Below are 24,223 nucleotides of genomic sequence, written 5' to 3'. Positions count from 1 at the left end.
CAGGCAATGGCTCTTCGTCTCCTTGATGCCCTTACCCGGGCAGGGGGTCTAGAATGTGATGGCTCCTCGACATCACTGAGATTTGGCCCATCCCTTCCTCTTGGCCCAGGCAGCATCCGTCACTCACACTCCCTGAAAGTCCTGTGGTCTTCTCGCTGCAGCACTGACAGCCTGTTGTGATTGTTATTGTGTGTCTTCATTGGTCTCTGTAGAGTGATACTGAATGTCCATGTGGTAGACAAAGGAAGGCTCAGGAAAGCTGTGAGTGCAGGATTTAGACCTGCGTGGGTATGAATTCCAAGGATTGCAGTTATTTCTTCAAAGTTGCCATAAAAGACCAAAATGTTCTTTTTTTTCTTTTTTTTTTCTTTTTTTTTTTTTGTATTTTTCTGAAGCTGGAAACAGGGAGGCAGTCAGACTCCCCCATGCATCTGACTGGGATCCACCCGGCATGCCCACCAGGGGGCGATGCTCTGCCCATCCGGGACGTTGCTCTGTTGCAACCAGAACCACTCTAGCTCCTGAGGCAGAGTCCACAGAGCCATCCTCAGCGCTGGGGCCATCGTTGCTCCAATGGAGCCTTGGCTGCGGGAGGGGAAGAGAGAGACAGAGAGGAAAGAGATGGGGAGGGGTGGAGAAGCAGTTGGGTGCTTCTCCTGTGTGCCCTGGCCAGGAATCGAACCCAGGACTTCCGCACGCCAGGCCGATGCTCTACCACTGAGCCAACCGGCCAGGGCCAAAATGTTCTTGAAGCTACAAGGAGTTGGGTGTGGCGTGGGAAGTGGAGTAAGGTTTGGTATGCAGTGTGAGGGACAGTGTACGGCTGGGGGCATTTGAGTATGCATGAGTGTGGTATGTGCCACATGTCACCTGCACACCAGGGTTGGCGTGTTTTGGGAGGCGCTGGTGTGTGAATTGCGGGTGTGTGTATAGAGGGCATGTGTCTGTATGTGCCCCTGCCTCTGCTGTTGCTAGACTCTGTGCCTCAGATGTTGACGTGCAAAGGTGGCCCCCTGGTACGGCACAGGGAGCTGCCAGGTGTGTGTTCAAACTGCAAGACAGGCCAGGGATGGGGCAGGCCTCAGGAAAAGTGCTTTCTTTTGGTTCCTGGGAAGAAAGCGGGTGATCACAGATAGTGCCCCCTGGGTGCCACCTGCTGCTCACCCTCTCTACCCTTCTTTCCTTCTGGGCTGCTCCCTTTAGGAGTTTGGTGTCTGCGAGCTAACTGACCCTGAGTACTTTTTCCCCTCTCTCTTCCTACCTACAGTCGGTTCTGAATGTGATCAGTGAGCTGCAGGAGCAGATGTGTAGGCTGCAGCTGGACATCCACAGGCAGATTCAAGAGCGCCTCTTACTCAGTAGGGACCACGCTGAGGAGGTGGCGGCCAGCGACGGTGTGGCCGAGCCCCAGGCCTGCAGCCAGGACTGTGCCCATTGGGAGGGGTCACCTGTAGGAACCACACTTAAGTATATCAGAGCATGCGTGTGTGGGGTGTTTCACTGGTGGAGGGGCTGGGGCTGTTCCTAACCAGAACTGAGCGTGGTGGCTTAACAGGGATCTGTTGTTACCTCTGGACAGAGCTTGGGACTCACACACTCCCTCGGGACATGAGCTGAGCTCTGTGACCCTCACTGAGCAGGGTCTGAGCAGGTGAGGCCAACCCTTGGACAGGTGGGACACTTGCCTCTCTGGGGGCTGGGAATGAGTACTGGGGCATCTGTGCAAAAGGCAGCCTCAGGTTGCCTATCCCAGGTACACTTCAGACACTAATTTCTGATTCTAGGCTGGAGGTTTTTATTTTAAGTGAGATGAGGGAGAATAGTAAGACGCCTGCAAGCACCCCAATGGGTATCCACCCAGCTCAAATCAACTGAGCTATTTTTAACACACAAGGCTAATGCTTTGGACTAACCAAGCTATCCTTAGCACCTGGGGCCGATGCTCAAACCAGACAAGCCACTGGCTGTGGAGAGGAAGAAGGAGAGAAGGGGAAGAGGGGAGAGAAGCAGATGGTCACTTCTCTTGTGTGCCCTGACCAGGGATCAAACTTGGGACGTCTATATGCTGGGCTGATGCTCTATCCACTGAGCCAACTGGCCAGGGCCTCCCATGAGTTTTTTTTTTTTTTTTACAGTGACAGAGAGAGAGTCAGAGAGAGGAATAGATAGGGACAGACAGACAGGAACGGAGAGAGATGAGAAGCATCAATCATTAGTTTTTTTATTGCAACACCTTGGTTGTTCATTGATTGCTTTCTCATATGTGCCTTGACCGTGGGGCTGCAGCAGACTGAGTAACCTAGGGTTCCCCAAACTACGGCTCGTGGGCAGCATGCGTTCCCCTGAGGCCATTTATCCGGCCCCCGCCGCACTTCTGGAAGGTGCACCTCTTTCATTGGTGGTCAGTGAGAGGAGCACATTGACCATCTCATTAGCCAAAAGCAGGCCCATAGTTCCCCTTGAAATACTGGTCAGTTTGTTGATTTAAATTTACTTGTTTTTTATTTTAAATATTGTATTTGTTCCCGTTTTGTTTTTTTACTTTAAAATAAGATATGTGCAGTGTGCATAGGGATTTGTTCATTGTTTTTTTAATAGTCTGGCCCTCCAACGGTCTGAGGGACAGTGAACTGGCCCCCTGTGTAAAAAGTTTGGGGATCCCTGGAGTAACCCCTTGCTCGAGCCAGTGACCTTAGGTCCAAGCTGGAGCTTTGCTCAAACCAGGTGAGCCTGCGCTCAAGCTGGTGACCTCGGGGTCTCGAACCTGGGTCCTCCACATCCCAGTCTGATGCTCTGTCCACTGCGCCACCGCCTGGTCAGGCTCACATTTATTTTTAAAGATGTTTCCCCCTAGTGAGAAAATAGAATACAAATTTCTGTTTGCTATGATAATTAAGTCATCATCTGAATTTTGAGAAAAATTTCCCCACATAATCACATTAGAGGAATTTTACAACCTCGGGGCCTGTGGAGTGTATCTGATTGGGGTTCTGGACTTGGCCCCTCACCGTGATGTGACCTGGCTGAGGCCTGGTGATGGCAGCTGCACTCCCCAGGTGCACTGTCAGGACTCAGAAGCCCAAGGGAAAGTTAAGTCACAGTAGCCGTGAGCACTGCGGAGGGTCTACCCCAGCTCTGTAGGAAGTTACCATGATCTATACTCAACTACGGAATACTATGTTGAAAATCTCTACCCAGACTTTGGCATTCGGGGAGGTGCTCAGTGGGGAAGATTTTCTCCTACATTAAAGGATACAGGGGAAATAAAGAGAGTCAAGATATAAGGTTGATTTGGACAGGGAAGACCTGAGAGGATTTGGGTCATTCCCCGTGTTGAGTGGGTACCCCAGAAAGACTTCTAAAGGAAGATAAAATTTGCGCCAGTGTTTATAGCCTATGATGGGCAACAGATAGCTTAGGAGGAGTATGTGTTTACAAGAGCCTGGATTTCATCATGCTCTGTGTCCCCATAGTGGCAGCCCTGCAGGCAGTAAACTGCACACTTCTGGTTCTGCTATCAGTAGGCCTGGTGCCCATGTAGGCAGGGCCAGAAATGTTTCCAGAAAATGATCCTGATTGGCAGCAAGTCATAACAGGCCTAGACATCTAATGCTGCAGATCATGGATGCAATAACCTTAGCATGGAAGACATTTTTTTTAAAGAGCATCAACAAATGCTTACCTCAACTATAAGAAAATCTTAATAAATTACACTACAAAATTCAAATGTAAGCAATGAAACTTTCCGTTGGATTGTTTCAGAATGCAAAGAGAGCACTGGGCCTGTTAAATGATGAATTGAATTTCATGTGTTCATTCATCAAGAATCAATGCTTACCTGCTATGTGCCAGAGCTTAGCAGAACTTCTCATGGAGTGCAGTAGAGGAGAACTAGCCATTAGCAATCACACCAGTAAATGTTTAATTGAAAATGATGTGGGATACTACGAGATAGTATAGCAGGGCAACCTGATGAAAGGTGGATGTCAGGATAGCTTTGCTAAGGGAGGCCTGATGAGTGGGCAGCAGTTAATAGGCCAATAGTTCCAGACAAAGGGAACAGCATGTGGGAAGGCCCAAGTCAGAAAGAGGAACTAAAAAGTTTTTGATGTGGCTAGAGCATAACCAGGGAGACAGGATAACATAAGGGGCAGCCAGAGTGCCGGGTCAGGCCAGGCTGTGCTGGTCCTGGGTCCAAATTTATGAACTTTGAGGAACAGGGTTGTGCTAGAATCAGATTTGTGTGTTAATAGTATTGCTCCCCCAGATGCTATGGGGGTCAGCAGATTCAAGAAGGGCAAGATGACAAAGGAGCAAGCAAAGAAGAGTCTGGGCAGGCTGTCAACACGAAGAGCCAGAGCAGAGCAGTGGTGCAGAGTTGGAGGGCATGAGGGATTCGAGTTATTTCCTGGGAGTAGAGTTAACAAGGCTTGGGGATGAATTGCATTTGGAGGAGGAAGAGAAGAGGAGATGCCAGGGATGGATCTCAGCTTTTGCACAGGCAGTTTGGTGACTGGAGCTGCCATTTAGTGAGATAGGGATGTCTAAGAGGGGGGATTAAGAGTTCCACTTAGGTCAAGACAGTCATGAGGTGCCTACGCGCCATCTGTGTGGAGAGATTTAAGTAGGAAATTTGTTAGAGGAGTCTGGAGTTCAGAAAGTCTATGGAAGTGATCATTTTTATGCTCATTTTTCAGATAGGAACCAGTCAGCAGGACCCACTATCTGTTAAAGGAACCTTAGTCTGGGACAAAGGTGCTTAGTGGCGTCATCTTTGCTGAAGGGATGGTTTAGAATGGAGGGGCCCTGGAGTCAGAAGACGAGGGCCTGGATTTCAGCTTCACCATGGGCAAATTGTTTAAATATCACTTCCTCAAGTCAGCAGCGTTCAGTGGCTGTCTACTGTCCAAACAGTAGCATCAGAACTCCGTATATTCTCACCCAAAGCCTGTAAATTTAAAGCAGGGCCCAACCTTATCTTCCCGACCTCATCTCCCATCCTCTCAGAAGGCCCTCACCTTCCCTCGTTTCTCCTCCATGAACTAGAACACCCAGACTGGCCTCTACATTTGGCACTTAGTATTTTATGTCTATCTTGCTCATTGTCACTTCCTCCGTAAAGACTTTCAGGATCGCTAACCGCTCCTCTGGGTTCCTCGAGCCTCACTCAGCTCCCAATTAACCTGCTTCCTGCTAATTTGTAAGAAGCTTCCTCATTTCTACATCTCTGTTCCTCTCGCTCCCAAGCCCTACCTGTCCTGCTTCCTATACATATGTTCTTGATACTGGCACACCCCGCATAGGATGTGGATGTCAGAAAAGGGCAAGCAGAACAGGTTCTAAAAATAAACGGAAAGGTTTCTCTTTCTTTTTTCAAGAACTCCCTGGCCTTTGTTTTTAAATGGCCACATGGCTTTTCCTGAGACCGCACCATGTTAAGGATTCCGCAGCATGGAGCTTGATGCGATGCTCCTGCCCCGGGCATCCTCTGTGCACGTGCTTAACCAGGGTTGTAGATCCAGGGAACGGTGCCCTGTGTGGTAACTGTCAGAACTTGATCTTTCTCCCTCACCTTCCTAGGAGTTACTGCAAGAGCTCAGGCACCTCAAAATCAAGGTGGAAGAGTTGGAAAACGAACGGAATCAATATGAGTGGAAGCTGAAGGCCACCAAGGTAAAAGGCAGTTCTGATGCTTATGGGGAGGCACTGAGACCTAGTGGGGAGGGTCTCTGCTCAAACTTGGGGTTTGCAGGAGTCCATGCTAGCAATATGCAAACTGACTCTACTGTGTGCATGTGCAGCAGTGGCCAGATTGTGTAGCAGACAGATTTGATCCAGGAAGGCTCTTACGGGGGAAATCTTGCGAGATTATAAGTGCTGAAGTAACTGAGTCTCCTTTCTCTTACTGTGTCCTATAGAACCATCAGCTAACATTGGGCCAAGACGGGGTGAGTGATTGAGTGAGTGAATGCTGAGTCTAAGGCAGATGAACACCAATGTTATGTTGACTGCATCATTTTAAATTTAGCCAGTCCTTCTAATAATCACTTTTTAAAAACAGCATGCTATGTTTTCAGCAATGAATGTATTCCTTTAAAAAATGATGTGTACTTTGAATATTTTTTAAAAATTAAATCAGGCTTCTATTGAACCAGGAAGCTTGCTATTTAAAGGACCCCAAGGATAACTTCTTTTGTGAAATAAGTTCCTTCTCCCATTCTTTCTTTCTTTCTTCATTTCCTCTAATAGTTAAAATGCAGAGATTAAATTAGTGGGTTGTATTCAGCCTGCAATGCTTTCTTTTTGGCCTGAGCATTGTATTTAAAGATGTCGAGTTCTTTGTCACTTAAATATTAGGAAATTGAAACAGAGGTAGGCTGCCCTGAGGGTGGTGGAGTATGGGGAAAGAAGCTCTCACACCCTGAAACAGCATTCCTGCTTGAAGGAGCTTGGGCAGGGCTGCCTCTGGATGAGGTGCGCACCTGCCATTTCCCCAAGGTCTCCACAGCGCCACCTATGGGTGTTGACACAGGGCGCCATAAGCATTTTCATTTTTACAACTCATTAGCATTTTCTTTTTCTTATCATTTTTTTATTAATAAGGTGACCAACTTTTTACAATAAAAGCAGGACAAAAATAAATTGAAGAAAATATCATAGATAAAAGAAACATTTTATTCATTGCAACAATAATATACTATAATTTGATAAATGCATAATAAAAACACTTGTAATATTTTATATTGTAATTTTGCTTACATGCCTATTAATTTTTTATAGTAATTTTAAGAAAAAAGTTCTCATTTTGACACAAATACGTCACATCGCATGCAATGGATTAACTCTGCATAGATTGAATATGGACATTTACATATTAGTCTTCCAGTATCAAAAAGGAGGACACGTAGAAGGGCACTTTTTGAGAGAGGATGGAACTTACAAAAGAAGGACTGTCCTCCCTAAAGGAGGACGATTAGTCACCTTATTATTAAGTGAGAGGTGGAGAGGCAGGGAGGCAGAGAGACAAACTCCCACATGCACCCCAACGAGGATCCACCCAGCAAGCCCCCTACAGGGCAATGCTCTGCTCTGTTGCTTGGCAACCAAGCTATTTCAGTGCCTGAAGCGAGGCCATGGAGCCATCCTCAGCATCTGGGGCCAACTTGCTCTAACCGTTCGAGCCATTGCTGCAAGAGGAGAAGAGAGAGAGAAGGGGGAGAGGTAGGGGTGGAGAAGCAGATGTTTGCATCTCCTGGGTGCCCCGACCAGGAATCGAACCCAGAACTTCCACACACCAGGGCCTCATTAGCATTTCCTTAATGTCTTGTTTGTTCTTTTGTTTAATTTTTTCTGTAAGTTAACTTTTTTTTTTTAAGTGAGAGGAAGGAGGATAGAGTTCCATATGTGCCCTGACCAGGATCCACCCAGTAACCCCTGTTTGGGGCTAACCAATTGAGCTCAACCAAGTGGCTCGAACCAATTGAGCCACTGGCTGTGAGAGGGGAAGAGAGAAAGAAGGGAGAGAGAGAGGGGAAGAGAAGGAAACAGTTGTTTCTCATGTGTATCCTGACTGAGATTGAACCCAGGATGTCCACATACTGGGCTGATGCTCTATCCACTGAGCCAACTGTCCAGGGCCAATAAGTTAACTTTTAATGATTATAAAAACAATAATATTAATTATAGAGAATTTTTAAGCCATAAAAATTAAGGGAATAAAAAATTCACTCATATACCACTGAGGAGCTACCACTATTAATATTTCCTTCCAGGCATTTCTCTTATTGGGTGTTTCTCTTTCTCTCTCTCTCTCTCTCTCTCTCTCTCTCTCTCTCTCTCCTCTCTCCTTCTCTCAATCTCTCAGTTTCTGATGTTGATAATTTATGTACAATTTTATGTCTTGGTATTAAAAGAAAACTGAAGCCCTGGCTGTTTGGCTCAGTGGTAGAGTGTCGGCCCAGTGTGTATAAGTCCCAGGTTTGATTTCCAGCCAGGGCACACAGGAGAAGTGTGCATCTGCTTCTCCACCCTTCCCCATCTCCTTTCTCTCTGTCTCTCTCTTCCCCTCCCACAGCCAAGGCTCCATTGGAGCAAAGTTGGCCTGGGTGTTGAAGATGGCTCCATGGCCTAGAATGGCTCCAGCTGCAATGGAGCAATGCCCCAGATGGGCAGAGCATTGCCCCCTAGTGTGCCAGGTGGATCCCGGTCGGGCACATGCGGAGTCTGTCTCTGCCTCCCCGCTTCTCACTTCAGACAACAACAACAAAAAAAGAAAACTGAACACAGTGTTCATGTTATTAGTCTATATTCTGTTATATGAATATAAAATTATTCTTTAATCATTTTACAAATGAGAAAACTGAGGCACAGAGTGGTTAATTAACTTTTCCAAGATCTCACAGATAGTCAGCACCAATCCATGGCAACCCAGATCCATTGAGTTACTGCTTTGTTTTATCTAATTGTATGCTTGTACTCACGATGCTTCACAGTCACTGGTTGTGGGAGCACTGTTTGCTCAAACAGCTCAGGGTCTTCCATCTCAGTGCCCCAGTCAAGGGAGCCCTGTTGTGGTGAAACCTGTGAAGTTATACCTATCACCTTCTCTTATGAAACCAAACTACTCTTTCCTTTTTAAATTACTTAAGCCCTTGTGTCAGCATATAGACTTCAAGATACCAAGAGTTATTTAATAACTACTAGATATGGAGCACCTCCTATGTGCTAGAATGTATCAAGCCCTGCGCACACTTTTTCTTATTTGATTCATAAACTATCCTGGTGAGGTCTATTAATTTATTATCCTCATTTTACTGGTAAGGACACTGAGGCTCAGAGTAGCCAAGGTGAGGTCTGTATTATTCCATAACTTATGCTCTCTTCTCTATACCATCCCGATTCCCTGGAGTAAAAGCCTTCACTGGATTTGAAAGTTCTTTGATTTTCTATGTAAAACTTCTCGGTACCTAAAGGTGGTTTATTGTCCAGTGCAGCAACAATAGGGTGCGGTCCTCGTGTTTAATGAGGCCCAGCACTGGCTGGGAATCAGAGCGCCGTGTCTGCCTGACGCCAGCTGTAGCCTTGGTGGCTATGGCACCATGTCCTCATGGTCAAGTGGAGGGCTTCAGGGCTATTATTGAATTCCCAGCTATGGAGACAGGTACCATTCAAAGGATATCAGAGCACCTGTCATTTCTGGCCTATTGTGTGAAAATTGGCACATGAGAGCAGTGGCGGGATTCAAATAATTTAACAACTGGTTCTCTGCCCTAATGACTATCTTAAGTATAAAAAAATAATATACCAAAAGGTAGTTTATCATTTCATGGATTTAATACTTAAATAAGAGCAATAAAAGAGGTACACAAAACTAGATTATGTTATAAGAAAGTTTTAAAATATTAATGAAAAAATATTAAATAATACCTGACAAAAAACTGTTATTTAAGATACTGCCAATGACAGCTTGTCACCCCTGGTTGTTTGGCATTTTTTCTCTTTACGTTATATGTTTGTTTAAAGAAGTTACAAACGTGAGGGAATTAAATGTAGTATTTCATCAAAGGTATAATGAGTTTTATGAAATGAATAAATAAATATTACAAGCATAGTTTCATCAAATTTTTTTTACCTGTGGATGCAACAAACATTACTATAAGCACTTAAAATACGCTGTTGCTCAGATGAACGTTAAGAAGGAGTAAGGAATGTAAATTTTTTATTTCCACATTGGGCGGCTGCCCAGGTAAAGAACCCTGATTACAAGTGCCATTTTAACAACCAGTTCACCGAACTCAACAAAAAAGTAGGCATTGGTTCTGCCAAACCGGTGCAAACTGGCTGAATCCCACCACTACATGGGAAGTTGGGCCTGGCCACTTGCTTTGTAGGGTTTTAAATAGATGACCTCACCCAGAGGCAGGGATCAGAGAGAGGAGACTTCATCATGCCCGGGCTCTGCCTCAACAGGCCCACACCACTGCATCTGCTGTGGGGCCCACAGACGGGCGTCAGGTGTCCGGATGCCTAATGGAGACCAGCTCTCACGCTGTCTGCCAAGAAAAGGAGCCAGGGGCATGGAGAAGCATAAGAACGGTTTAGAGAGTATTTTCCAAGGGTAGTCTGGCTCTTGTAGAAATGAGAGGCATTTGGGTTGAAAATCTCCAGGGTAAGCTTTTCAGAAGCCACTGTCACCATTCATCATAAACCCACAGACACCGTGGCCTGGATGAGCGCTGAAAAGCTGCTGCACGGCTGCGTCTCCGCAAGTAGTCTGGCGCGCTGGGCTCAGCTCTGGCCTCTGTGGGCAGGAACCAGAGCATGGGTAGTGCTCCACAGGACACTTGGGAGTAAGAAAACCCCACCCTGTGCCACCTCTTTTTTACTTTATGTGGTCATCTCTGTCCCATTTGGGAGATGTTAGGAAACATTTATTCAGAACCTGTCGAGGTGGTGTTAGGGAGCCCAACCATGCGAGAGTGGCTCTCCTGTGTCCTATTATCTTAGAAGCAGACCAGCTGCAGTGGGTGGGACCCTGGCTTTGGAGCAGGAGGAGATTTCATCCTGGCCTGGCCACTGAATGGTTCTGTGACTTGACCACTGAATCCTGTAAGATGTCTATTTTCTCCCTAGTGACTTGCAGGGACACTGTTTCCTCCCATGGTTTCCTGTGGTGACTGAGGGAGGTGTGATGTGACGAAGTGGCTAGCACAGGGGTCCACACAAAGGGGCTGTTCAACCACGTGTCCTGAAGTTGAGCACAAGACCTATTTGGCGGAGGAGCCACCAATGAGACCAGCGCTCACTTGGTTGCTTGGAATTATTTGGAGATTAACTCGGGCCTCTGTGGGAAAGGACAGTTCATTCCATAACCTTGAGGAATGAAGGCAGGGTGTGACTGGGCTCCCACATGGGGAGGGGTGCAGCCAGCCTAGAAATCTTTGCTATGTGCTTGATTGCCTGGCTCAGGGGTCAGGTCTTACTTGGTCTGCTTTGGTGCTCAGCGAGTCAGTTAGTTATCCATGAGAGAAGGAATAGGGTGAGACCAGCAATAATAGCATTTATTGAGCACTTACTATCTCCCAAGCATTAGGGTAAGCTGTTCCTAACCATTATCTTATTTAATCTTCTTTATAGCCCGATGAGGTAAATGCCATTTCTCCCATTTTATAGCTGAGTTAAGACAGAAAGTTTCACTTACTTGCACAAGGACACCCAATAGGAAATGAGAGCATCCAAGTTTGTTTGGCTCCAAAGCAACTGTGCCTTTTGGGGAGGGATCTACACAGTTCTGATTTCCTAATAAGTATGAGAAAGCATGACACAACCACAGCTACCATTAAGTGTGGAATTTAACCTGCTGTATGTAGTGGGGGCATGGGAACCATCCAGTGCAGCTGCCCATGTGTGTACATATACGAATCTGTGTATGCACTGGTGTGGCTGTACTTGCCTGCTTTATTTGCAAAAGCATACCTGTTCACACCTGAATGCTTGGATGTGTATACGTGTGGGTGAGTGTGCACAGGTGCCTGAGGGTTGGGCAGAATCAGTGGCTGTGTACAAAGGGCGGGAGAGTGCTTGAGGGAGGCAACTCTCAGCTCACTCTTTGTCTACAGTAGTGATTTGATTTCCACCGTGTTTCCTGGATAGGGTGGAAAAGTGAAAAATGCTTGTACTTGTTACAATGGTGTACATACATCTGTTACATGAATATCTTGGGAGAAGGAAGAACACATCCAGGAAGAGAATATCCATTTCTGGACCAAGGACAGCTCTCCCATTGCACAAAATCCCTGCTCCTCCATCCTCAGCGGTGTTTGGACCACAGAGGGCAGGGGAGGGAAAGAGTCTGGTCATTGAGAGGGTGCAGGAGAAGAGCAGATGGACAGCCAAAGGCAGGCAAGGCCAAATGGCCAGAAAGAATGAGTTTATTTAGCAGAGCTCCACCTGGTGGAGAGGGCAGTGAGCAGCTCTGTTCCTAATTTCCTGGCATGTCCTGGGACCCATGACTCTGGACTCTGACTTGAGGCACTTCTTTACAGTTTGGTAGTCTCTCTAAACTGCTAGGGATCCTGTGTTCTCTTCCAGGCTGAGGTGGCCCAACTGCAAGAGCAGGTGGCCCTGAAGGATGCAGAAATTGAGCGTCTGCACAGCCAACTCTCCCGGACTGCAGCTCTCCACGGTGATCATGCAGAGAAAGGTACCTGGTTTGACTATGACATGATGCAGATGCCCCTGGGTCCTGTACCCTCCCTTGTAAGTGGGCACGCATGTCTGTGGGTGGGTACGTGAATGCCTTTGTGTATAGGTGTGCTAATGTACATGTGAGAGCATGTATGCATGCAGAACATGTCCCAGTGAATGGATGTGTGTGTGTGTGTGTGTGTGTGTGTGTGCGCGCGCGCGCGTGCACGTGCCTGCATGACTGGGCCTAGAAAGTACAGTTCTATCCTGGGATCCCTGCCATGAACCCCTCCCCCATCCAGAAGACTCAGCTGTGAAGGCTTTTCTCAGATGCATTCTGATCATTAAAGCTCTGTGTAGCCACCACTGGAGCTTTAGAAGTTCACTTGACTGAAAAAGGACTCATTTTTATGTCATCACCAAAGGGGAAGTCTTAGAAGTTCATTCAGTCATTCATGGATACCTGTCTGTGATACATAAGGCCCTGAGTTTATGGAAACAAATTCATTATTGTTCATTCTTTAGATCTCAACTCAAATATTACCTGTCAGGAAGACCTTTCCTGGTTACCTTACCTCATGTAGATGCCCCAGTCCTATTTTTCTCTAATTCACTGTTCTTCTTTTTAATTCTTAGCATTTATTATAACTTATCAGTGTTGCATTTTGAGGGTTCTCTTTGTATGGACTGTCATCTTCACTGTGGGGCAGGGACTGTGTCCATCTTTTCTTTAAGATCATATCCACAGAGCCTAGATTGGCCCTATTACTTAGTCTCATTACAGCCTCAGCACTGCTTAGCTTACCTGCCTGGCTGGGGTGGGGAAGCCATGTAACCATTAAACAGTGGCTTAGGCTAGAGAAAGAAATTAGCCACCAATATGCTAATTCCTTCCCCAGTCTTTCCCTTCCCAAGCCATTGAGTGTGTCACTTACTTGCCAAGCCTAATGTGGAGGCTGGATCTCCTTAAAATACCCTAGATTATCTGTGATGCTAAACCAGGACAGAGCTCCCTGATCCATGACTTTTAGACCAGGCAGACTTCCCCTTACACTTCATACTACCCCATAGTCCAAACCTTCCAGTGCCTACCCCATTCCATTACCGGGTACCTCCTGCAGCTGGTCCTCTGGCCATTTGCTGCCCAAAGCATCAGGGTGTGACAGTCTTCATATGGAGCTCACTGCTGTCCCCACATACTGGGTTGCAGAGCTGATCTTTAGCTGCCAAGAGCCTAGGATAATGAGCAAGCATTCTGCATTTTCCTCTGAAAAATGAATCCCTCCAGCTATTTAGACAAAGTCCATAAATCTACCCTTTCTCGTCTTCTCAGATATAGCAGCCATCCTAAGCACAAATGGCGTGCCTCTATTTTTATTCCCTTGTCCCCTGTACTTTTCTTAAATAGACACCCTTCTTTTCTTTGAAGTACCTAGTTTGAATACTGTACTTTTGTATTCGTTTAGAAAATTTAACTATGTGCCAATTCTTAGATCTCCAAATATTTGACAGAATGACCTCTAGCTCCTTTAGGAATTGGCCTTTGACCTGGCTCTTTAGATCAATTTGAGAAGTCAAGAAAGTTACTGTTGGATTCAAAGTGACAGAAGGCCATGAATTGTCCACCACAGACTGGAACAGATTCCTCAGCCCATAGAGAAATTCTGTAAATGTCTGGTGAAACAGGATTATTTTCCTTAACATTAGAGTTTGTTTTAATATTTGCAAAGATGTGTCTAAACATTTGTTAGTCAGTTCTGACTATACCATTTTAAATTAAGCTAAGTAATCAATTCTCTAACATAATCTTTTGTGTGTGTGTGTGTGTGGGAGAGACAGAGAGAGAGAGAAGGACAGATAGGGACAGACAGACAGGAAGGGAGAGAGATGAGAAACATCAATTCTTTTTTTGCAGCTTCTTAGTTATTCATTGATTGATTTCTTATGTGGGCCTTCAGCAGAACGAGTGACCACTTGCTCAAGCCAGCAACCTCGGGCTTAAGCTGGTGAGCTTGTTCAAACCAGATGAGCTCACACTCAAGCTGGTGACCTCGGGGTCTCGAACCTGGGTCCTCCACATCCCAGTCCGACGCTCTATCCACTGCGCCACCGCCTGGTCAAGCTCTTACATAATCATTCTTTTAAAACCTCCATTCAGCTATAGACTTTTCTCCCCTTCTTTTAAATTCTCTGCTACAATCCATGAGCACACATAATTTTCTTTAAAACTAGTTGCAGCCCAGGTACATATCTACTTGAGTTATAGAGAATAAATGTCTATATTCGTGTGAGACGTTGGTTGTAAAAGATTTTTCTCTGTGTCACTTTTCAGTAAGTGGCATTTTGTTTTTTCTACACAAATGTCTGTAAAGAGAAGACAAAATGATAGATAAATTCATTTATTAGTCCAACAAATATTTAATGAAACTGAACTCTATGCCAGACACCATTATGGACTCTTTGAAGAAGTAAAGAAGCACATTTATAATTTAGTCACATGGAGAGTCCTTATATTTGTCACTTGAGGAGCATCTTAGCATGTGCGGATAGCTGTCTGCATCTATATAAATAATTCTTTCCATACCTAAATTGTTTTAGACCAAGAAATTCAACGTCTGAAAATTGGGATGGAAACTTTGCTTGTTGCCAATGAAGATAAGGTAAGGTGGTCATTGAAGAGCCCTGTCTTTTCCCTGCTGACATCCCTGGCTCTCTTTGGTCCCTGCTGGCCTCGGTATTTTGGACACAGCCATGTCCGTCAGGCCATTGACTCATGGATGTGTCGGGAGAATGACCTCTGCTTCCTAGAGACTAGACCTCAGCCACCTATTCTTGGTTTTGATGTCTGGGAACTTTGCCTACATGGACTCTCCCAAAAGCAGATTAAAGCCATGCCTGTTTATGCTGGTGTGTGGAAAAAACACCACTATGGCCAATGTCGTAGCTGTTGCTCAGCCTCCGAGCAAAACTCGAGAACAATCCACCTATCTGCCACATGCATGATCCAGTGAGAGACCCATCATGGAAACACTAGGCAGCATGCAATGTTGTTTGCCATGCTGTCTTATATTTTTCACATAATCATAAAATAAACACCTCTATAAATACAGAATACCCACCTGGCACAAACATCAGCTTGAAGGATCACATCTCTGCATTTACAGATGAGGAAACAGACTCAGAGAACTTTAGTAGTTTTGCCCAAAGTCAGGTAATAGTAGATGGCAGAGCTAGAGTACATGCCTAAGTTTATCTTACTCTAAAATGTGTGTGGCCTCCCAGGTTCCTAGGCCTTTGCTGAAAGAAATGATACCTCTGGGAATGTCCTCTGTTGTGAAAGGAACCTCAGACTTATAAAAAAACAGGCAAGGATATTGCGATAGACTGTTTTATTTTAGTCTTTTTTTTTTTTTTTTTTTTTTCATGAGGACAACATTTGGACCCGGAGGCAAATTTTAATGGTTAGCTTAGAAGGGTAGCGAGATGGTGAGTTTCCTGCTCCTGGAGCGGGTTCAGCTCCTCACAGGCTATGTCAGGCAGCGATTATTTTATGGCCGGAGGTTGGACTCAGCCTTCGGGGGAGGCACGAGTGCCTGCGGCTGCCTGGGAGGCACACCGCTGAGAACCCAGGCTCTGGGAGGGGTCTGGAGCCTGTTTCCCCTTGGGAAGCTCCCCAGTTCCACATGGCACCTCCTCTCAGTGGGCGCAGCACACGGCCCGGCCCCCCAGATGAGCTCACCTGGGCGCCAGCGGTGGTGCTCACGTGTCAGTCTGCTCTCGCACTGTGACAGGACCGTCGGATCGAGGAGCTCGCAGGGCTGCTCAGCCAGTACCGGAGGGTGAAGGAGATCGTGCTGGCCGCTCAAGGTACGAGCAGCATCTGCTCTCTGCGGTGGTCCGGCGGTCACGCTAAACCCAGGGGCAGTCCTGCAAGAGGGTCATCTTGATTCGGGAAAACCTTCCGCTTGAGAACAGAACTGGTTAGATTATACCGAATTGTAAGAAATTGGCACCGTTGGGATTTCCATAAATTTTGTCAAATGGCACTCAGTTCAGAACTTTCAAAGTCTGTCCAGATCACCAAGAAAATAAAGCCTTCAAATTGAGCCCTGGGGAATGCCCACCCTTGGAGGACCTCCTAGGCATCTTCCCAGGTTATCCTCAGAGAGTCAGTGAGTGCAGTCAAATCTAGAGTAAGCATCATTTTAGTGCCCTCATCGGGGATTAGAGCTTGTCCACCTCCTGGAGAATGTGACACTCACCCAGCAGATTCCCAGGGACTTAGGAAGGTTGCTCTGAGTCTCTGGGCACCTAGGTTTCCACAGGAAGTCACAGGGCCGGGAGAGCTGTTGGCCTTCATATTTGCTGCCCAGACTGAATGCGACATGCAGGTAGCATTCATGTTTTTATGGACACAGTGGTGCAAGTGCCTGGCTGCCTGTCTTGTCATCCACACCAGTGACCTGGGCTCCTATCCCACTCTGGAGAAAGCAGCGGTTCCGTAGGCAAGGGCTGCTTCAAGGGTACTCAGGAACCTCTAATTCTGGCTGACATGCTGTCTCGTCTGAAGAAACCGAGCCCCAAAATATTGGTTGTGGCTGACTGGTCACTGCCAGGGGTTACTTAAGCCACCCCACCTCGCACACATGCTGCCGCCCCACTTTCCCTACTCCTTTGAGATCTTGCGTCAACTCACTGTCAGGACTGACTGCCTGTGGCCAAGGAGGGAGCAGGTTAGGGAGGGTACCATGGGGTACCTTCGCTCTGTTCTATGCAGGAGCTTTGACCTTGAGGTGACCCTTTGGCAGCCCTTGCACAGATGTCCTGAAGAATCTTCCAAATCACACTCTTAATGCTCCTGTGTATATTTCTTACTCTTTATTCATGAAGGAAGAACAATGTTAGTATTTTGTGTTATAATTATAGGTCTCTGGGTAAAGGACACTATAGTGATCACCTTTTCTGCGTTAATCCTTCCAGGGTCTTCAGACAGAAGTTTCTCAATCAATGAGGAAGAGCTGGAGGGAAGTTTCAGAAAGTGGAACATTCCAAATAAAGGCCCCGAAGAGTTATTTAAACCAGAGGTGCTGTGCTTCCATCCATGATGTGGGGTTCGGCAGGCCCTAAGAGCTTACCCTGAGCACAGGGGAGGATCTAGTCAGGCCCCTGTCAGGTACAAATCTTGACAGGTAAAAGTTTAAATGAGTGGAGTGGCCCCGGAGGCCTTGGGGAGAGCCCGGAGGACAGCAAAGGGCCCGGGCACAGGCCTGTGTTCCCCTTGGGAGGGACAGTACAGTGGATACTCGACTTCCGTGGGTAGGAATTTTTCTTTTTAATCCATTTCCTTATTTCTTTTTGTCTTTCCTTTCTGGAATGTAATCCTAGACTAAAGATGTTGTTTCTTTTACTTACCAATATTTCTCCAGCGTCTACAATAATGCCTGGTTGTACCCAGTAGAGTTCAACAAACATTTGTTGAATGAATAGATGCGTCTTACTCATTTAGGGGGATGACTGCCAAAGTTGAAGTGATACGTTCCTACTCCGCAGACATTCCCCATAGACCCTGTAACCAGCATACATATTTTCGTTTTCCATACAAATCGCTCTGGACTTATGATAGACACAAATAAGAATACTTGTAGATACAGATCTCAGATAGAGAACGTTCTTCTCCCTAGGATCTAAAAGTTTAAGAAACTCCAGAACAGCCAAACTGAAGAAGATCTTTGTGGTCTAGCGCAACCCTTTTAATTAAGGAAAGAATAAAAGCGTCACCCAGTGACCCAGTTACCTAATCAAAGCAAGCATTCCAGAATGCTGGAAATAATAAAATAGCAGTAACTAATACGTACTCAGTACCTGCATGTGTTCCTGTGATGAGCCCTATATATGTCTCTCACCTCACTTGCTCTTCATGACACCCTAGTGGTATCCTTATTTTATTGTGAGGAAGCTGAGGCTCAGAGAGCTAAGTAATCTACCCTAGGTCACACAGCATGTAGGTGGCAGAACCTGAACTTGAAGCTGGGATTATTTGAGCAAAAAGCCTAGGCAGCTGTACTATAATGCCAGGGCTCTCCTTGTAGTAGACTGAAAAGACCCTGTACTCTAGAGAAAAGAGGTGGTCTTTGCAGTCAGTCTAATACTGAAGACGTAGGACTTTGTTCTTACACACCCCCATTAGCTCGTGTCCTTGTGATGCTCTTTTCTTTTTTGCCTCCCTGGTGAGCCCATTCTCAGTTCTTAAGATTCAGCTAAAGTTGTCTTCCCTCTGAAGCCTTCTAACCTTCCCACCAGCGAGAGAGTGCCTCCCTCTCCTCCGTCCCCATGTTAGGTATAGATATTGGTGCCATAGGATATGTTACATTGATTTTTATTATAATGAACTTGTCTGCCTCCCTGACGTGGGGAGTGCTGGCCCCACATCTAGCACAGGGCCTGGCAGGTAGTCAGTGCTGCTCACATTTGTTGAGTGACTATACCAATTGCAATGCTGTTCGTTGCAAGCAATAGAAATCTACCTGGCTATCCTGTCAGAGAAGAAAGTTTTTGAAGGGGTATGCGGCAGCGCACTGAATGAGGAAAAGCTGAAGGACCAAGCTCAGCAAGTGCAGGAGCTGCAAGAGCCCTGGGATTCAAGTCTCTTGTTGGGACTCTGCTGCTAGGATGTGAACTTCAGCCCAGGTTGGAGAGGCACGTTGGCCCAGCTTGTTTATGTATGCCTGCCTCCTTTGCATCTTGAAAGAGCAAAGCACCAGAATTGATGTAGCCACCATGGCTATACTCAGGGACAGAAATGGACTCCCAAAGAGAAACCATCCAGAGAAGGGGAAAGGATGGAGGGTGGTCTGCAAACAGTGACTGTCCTCTGTGGTGACTCTTTTCTTTCTGGTGCAGATGCCACCACGATGTAGCTCTCCCAATGTGGGGCCACCTCCACTTCCGCAGAAATCACTGGAAACCAGGTAGGAGGCCCAAGCGCTACCCCAGAGCTGCTGAGCCCTCAGGCCCTTCTCCGGCTTCTGGCCTGGTGGGGCTGGCCATGCACGGTGAACCTGGCCACCAGGTCCTGTTGTACATTTGCCCTTTTCCTGACTTGGCGGCAATCCAGGCCCCAGCAGTGGCCAAAGTGGGACCAAAACCTTGGAGCAGTAACAAACCATGCCTATCACCCCTGGCCCCAGAGGGGCTTCTGTTCCCACAGGCTGAGGGCATTGTCACTGAGAAAAGACCTGGCCAGGGGATAGGTCCTCTGTTCCCTCCAGCGGGTCATCAGAGCTGAAAGCGTCCCATGATATGTGCCTGTCACTTTTGTCAGCCCTCTGGGATATCCTCCCTGCTCTCAGGTGAATCTAACCGTGTGACAAACCATGCTTTCTAGGAAGGGCCGTTTCTCCTGCAGGAAATTGGTCAATTGCTTTGGAGGAGCTTCATGTAGCATTGAGCCTATAATGGGCTGGCCTATGGGTCACTTGGCTATCATCTGTCTAATTTCCTCTAAAATGAACCTATTTCTAGTTCCCTGTGTCAGTTCTTTAGAACACATTTTCAAATAATGGAGATTCAGAGCTTCACTGCCCAGAACAGGCTGTCTGTCAGCCAAGATATCTGGGGAAGACAGCCACAAGCATAATGGAAATTCCCCAGAGTGGCACAGAGTCTCCAGCACCTACACTCAGAATCTCACCTTCCAGCCTGACCAGGCGGTGGCACAGTGGACACAGCGTCGGACTGGGATGCTGAGGACCCAGGTTCGAGACCTCGAAGTCACCAGCTTGAGCACGGGCTTATCTGGTTTGAGCAAAAGCTCACCAGGTTAGACCCAGGTCGCTGGCTTGAGCAAGGGGTTACTCAGTCTGCTGAAGGCCCATGGTCAAGGCACATATGAGAAAGCAATCAATGAACAACTAAGGTGTCGCAATGCACAACAAAAAACTAATGATTGATGCTTCTCATCTCTCCGTTCCTGTCTGTCTGTCCCTTTCTATCCCTCTCTCTGACTCTCTCTCTATCTCTGTTAAAAAAAAAAAAAAAAAAAAAGGATCCAGAGAGCCATTTCTCCCTGAGCCTGTAGCCCCAGAGCAAATGGTGGTGTCAAAGAGGCCATTAGCAGAGTGAGAGATTTGGTTTATGAGTTTATTCAGGAGAAACTCAACACAGAGTAACTCATACTGCCCAGACTCACAAGAGACTAATGTAAACAGATGCTGATTTACCGTATTCATGTGAAGTGAGAAATATCACTGCTAAGGAGACTTATCAGAAGGTAAACCTTGTGAAGAGTAGCTTGTGAAGAGTAGCATTGCCTCTTCTCTATCCAACCGGTGCCCTACTTTGCAAAATAGCCCCCAAGAAAGCAAATTTCTCTAGCAGACTAGTCAGGGTGTGCAGAGCCAGAGCAGAGTGTTGGAAAATTCTAGCAGGCAATGCCTCGGAGCTAGGCCTGGCTGTTGTGCTTGTCTCCACCCTAATGTAATTCCTCTTCCCTAGGTTACTCTAAGACTCACAGACAGGGCAGTGTGGCCACCTTTCCTCTCTTTGAGTCTGGAGACATTGGTCTTTTGATTGATCAGCTCACATTGATCCAACAGAACTGAGTGTCTTCTAGCATTTTGAGTCATGTTTCAGACATTTGATTTGGATTTAAGTGATGCTTTCTCTTATGCCTTCACCAACATGACAGGTTATCCCTGAGACAGGCCTGTCTCATATGTAATGGTTATGAGGATAACCTTGTCTCCTGACCTTGACCATAAGTCTAAGAAAAAGTACTGGTTGAACATTTAGAATGGCCTCTATATGAATAATACTGTGAACCTCCTTTTCCAGTAACTCTTTCTTGTGTGTTTTTCCAGGGCTCAGAAAAAACTCTCCTGTAGTCTGGAAGACTTGAGAAGTGAACCTGTGGATAAGGTCAGCCCACCAGTCTCTCCCTACGACTCCTGAGTTATTAATACTTCTTTGCGCCCAGCACAGGGCTGGGACACACAGGCGAGATCTGGGTCCCCACCTTGTAGAGGCTTTTATAAAATCAATGGGGAGTCAGGAATTACATGGACATTTTGAGAAAACTAGTCATGTGTGGCCCAAGGCGTCCTAGAGGCGGAGTAAGTCAGGACATGCTGCCTGGAGTTGATGAGCGACACCGAGGTGGGCACAGGCAGGTTTGGGGAAATGGGGAGCAGGAGGAGGTAAGGTCGGGACCACGAGGCATATCAAGCTTAAGAAGACCTTGTATTCCCAGGGTATCGAGAGTATCGCAGAGATTCTGAATGAGGAAGTAATGTGGATAAAAGAGATGATCTCAAAAGTGAGCTGAAGGACGATTTAGAAGATTGGAGAGAAAGCTTTTCTAAGAATCTTGAAAGATGAAGAAGGCTTTGTGGCCCCTTATGAGGGTAGCCCTTGATCATGTGGGTGACCCCTGTGCTGGAGGGGAGGGCCACAGGCTCTTGAGTGAGGACATTGGAGGCTAAGAGGTCCTGCCCTGACAGACACCTTCACTGAGCCCGCTGCACAGGACCCCTGGGCTCCAGCAGTGCACCAGCCTCCCTGGTGATACAGAGCAAAACCAGAGAGGCGGGAGCCACAGGCACCGGGGCCCATCCGGGAGCTTTGCTCCCGTGGTGGTGTGCCTTTGGCTGCTCCTGCTCCGATTGCTGGCAGCTGCCCGGGACATCTATCTATGGGGTTGGTCAGTGATCTGGGTTTCCTGCCATGGAAGGTGATTACCTGACATAAAGATAGGGGGGAGAGGATGAGCTTTGCAGATTCAAGCTGGTCCTGAGTTGTTTGTGACTAACACAGGTCTCTGTTTCTCTATATTATTGAAACCCTCCTTGTCATTCCACAGTGTGTTGACGGGAACAAACCCTCCCTGGTGGGAGAACCCAAGGTACGTTACGTGCATGTCCCTGTCACCTATGTGGTTGTATTGCTTGCTAGAGTGTTTTCATTTAGCAAGTTACAGCTTTTGTAACCATAAAATGTTAACTCTAAGGGGTAAGAGGACGAAAGAAAAAACAAAATTTCCCATTTTCTTGTGCACCCAGCTGTATTGTGTGCTTTCACTCCCACCATCTGTGGGAGAGGGTGGCTTACGACCTTCTCCGTATTATAGCCTCAGAGAAATTCATCTTTAACAACCAGGCAGTGTAGATATGATTGCTGGGAAGGGGGATATGATCTCAACACAATGAGAGGAGTGTGACAGCGCTCACTGTTTCTGTGCTGATATGTCACAGTTGCATGTCACAGGAGTTACACGCAGCCTCAGCTGCAAGGATCTTTCTAGAGTATCCCCCAGCATTGGTGACTGAGAGCTCATTGTAAGACACCCCCTGTATTCTTTTCTACCTCTGTCTCTGATACATCTTCTGGGCTTCCCTAAATGCGCATCCCTGAACCCAGCTCTCCCTCTGGAGCCCATGGAATATATCATTCACCACTGCTCCTGACAGCTCTAGAGTTTAAGTCCCCAGGCCCTCTCTGAGTTAAATGTCCTCTTCTCATGTGCAAAGATCATAAGCCTGGGGCATTCCTACTCAGTGTCCCTGGCTCAGCACCGGGTTCTCAGTGTATCCTTTGACCGTGCCCGGGCCACACTGCAGTGTGGGATGGAATAGCATCTGGCCTGTGTCTTCTTCCCTAGAGGGACTCTTCTTATAGTAGTGCAGTCAGTCCAGGCCCCCAGCACATTATTCTTTCTGCCTCTCTGTTTATGTGCTAGGCTGGAGGCAGGAATTGTTATTCTACTTTTAGAAACAATAAAAGATTCTGAGGGACTGAAGAGAAAGGGCTTTGCTGAGTTGGTCTGACTCAACGCCGGGGCTCTTCGCACTCAGGGGTGCCGCCTCTGTGCCAGGCAGTCAGTTGCATGCTGCTCCCTGGCTGGGGGTTCCAGTGCCCCATCACCAGGCTTACTTCTGGAGACCAGAAAAGCAAACCTGATTCGAGCATTTCCGTTTCTCCTGTATACCTGGCCTTGTAAGACCTTCTGCTTCCCAGCTTTTCTTCTTGGCTGAATGGAGCTAAGAGCCCTTTCCATTGCCTTGGGGTCCCTTTGTTGTCTTTCTCACTGGTCTGGGCCACCTTTGAAGTCCATCCTTGGGTTAGGTCCATATGCTCTTGACATCTCAACTCCTCAGCAGCTCCCAGGGCCACTCGTGTCAAGGGCCTTGGTTGTCTCCACCCTGTCTTGGCGGGGCACATGTGATGACACATTGGAAGCCTGTTTGAGAGCCCGTATTGCCTGTGTGGGAACTTGGAGTCATAAGCTTCAATTGTCTAAACTTTTGAATGCTGCCTTCCCCAAAGACAGTGGTTCACAGGTCTGGCTATGCATCGGAGTAATTAAGATCCTTGTTCAAAAAACAGGTTTCTGGGGTCTGCTCCCAGAGGGGCTAATTCATGAGGTCAGTTTGCAACTTGGGAATTTATATTATTTTTATAAGTGCTCCAAGTGATTAGGAAGCACCCAGTCCCTGGACTAGCATTTGGAAACTGCTGGTCTTGAGCAATGTCTGATCAGGTCCAGTCTCCACCTGTGGGTCATGTTGAACTAAAAAGTCACATGGTCTCCATCTCTCAAGGCTCTAATTATGCACCAGTCATTCTTTCAGAATTCTTTGAGAATTTAGCTTACTTTTCCCATATCCCTCCTTTCTGAGCTTATTTGTAGGGCATTATTATTCAGTGTCCAACAAATGAATTGGATTTCAAACAATTTCTAGGAAATTTATTGGACACATGGCTGTTAATTAAAGAACTTCAAAAGATGTCTCAGTCATAGAAGTCTCCCGTTACTTGTCTGACTTGTCAGTTTTGAAATCAGCTTTGTCTTTCATATTATCTTTTCTTTTGAGTCCAACCAACGAATCCACAGCAGAGTCCCTTAGAAGTGTTGCTTCAATTTTTCTTTTTCTTTTATTCTCACTCAAATGCATTCCACTGTATTTCCCTCATATTTGTGAATTTAGGGGCCATTATATCTTTCTTGATGAAATACGTTCAATTCTTCTTTCCCTTTTAATCA

At 46.6% G+C, this 24,223-nt stretch overlaps 1 protein-coding gene across 9 annotated transcripts in view; it reads left to right on the top strand.

The window, feature by feature from the left end:
* Positions 1-24,223, top strand: part of PPFIBP2 (PPFIA binding protein 2) — a 159,922-nt gene that overhangs the window by 121,822 nt on the left and 13,877 nt on the right. For 6 of the 9 annotated variants that reach the window (XM_066366421.1, XM_066366428.1, XM_066366407.1 and 3 more), the window contains 9 exons: positions 1,268-1,450; positions 5,581-5,673; positions 12,091-12,202; positions 14,785-14,846; positions 15,978-16,053; positions 17,167-17,270; positions 19,087-19,154; positions 21,045-21,102; positions 22,043-22,084. In XM_066366421.1, the coding sequence (XP_066222518.1) occupies positions 1,268-1,450; positions 5,581-5,673; positions 12,091-12,202; positions 14,785-14,846; positions 15,978-16,053; positions 17,167-17,270; positions 19,087-19,154; positions 21,045-21,102; positions 22,043-22,084 (798 nt within the window). The remainder of the gene's footprint in view (positions 1-1,267; positions 1,451-5,580; positions 5,674-12,090; positions 12,203-14,784; positions 14,847-15,977; positions 16,054-17,166; positions 17,271-19,086; positions 19,155-21,044; positions 21,103-22,042; positions 22,085-24,223) is intronic. The other 3 variants (XM_066366433.1, XM_066366437.1, XM_066366460.1) reach the window with 1 other exon arrangement.

This window comes from Saccopteryx leptura, chromosome 1 (assembly GCF_036850995.1).
Source record: "Saccopteryx leptura isolate mSacLep1 chromosome 1, mSacLep1_pri_phased_curated, whole genome shotgun sequence".
NCBI classification, from domain to species: Eukaryota; Metazoa; Chordata; class Mammalia; order Chiroptera; family Emballonuridae; genus Saccopteryx; species Saccopteryx leptura.
The sequence above is the reverse complement of the archived record's forward strand: the minus strand, read 5'-3'. Positions and strand labels throughout refer to the sequence as shown.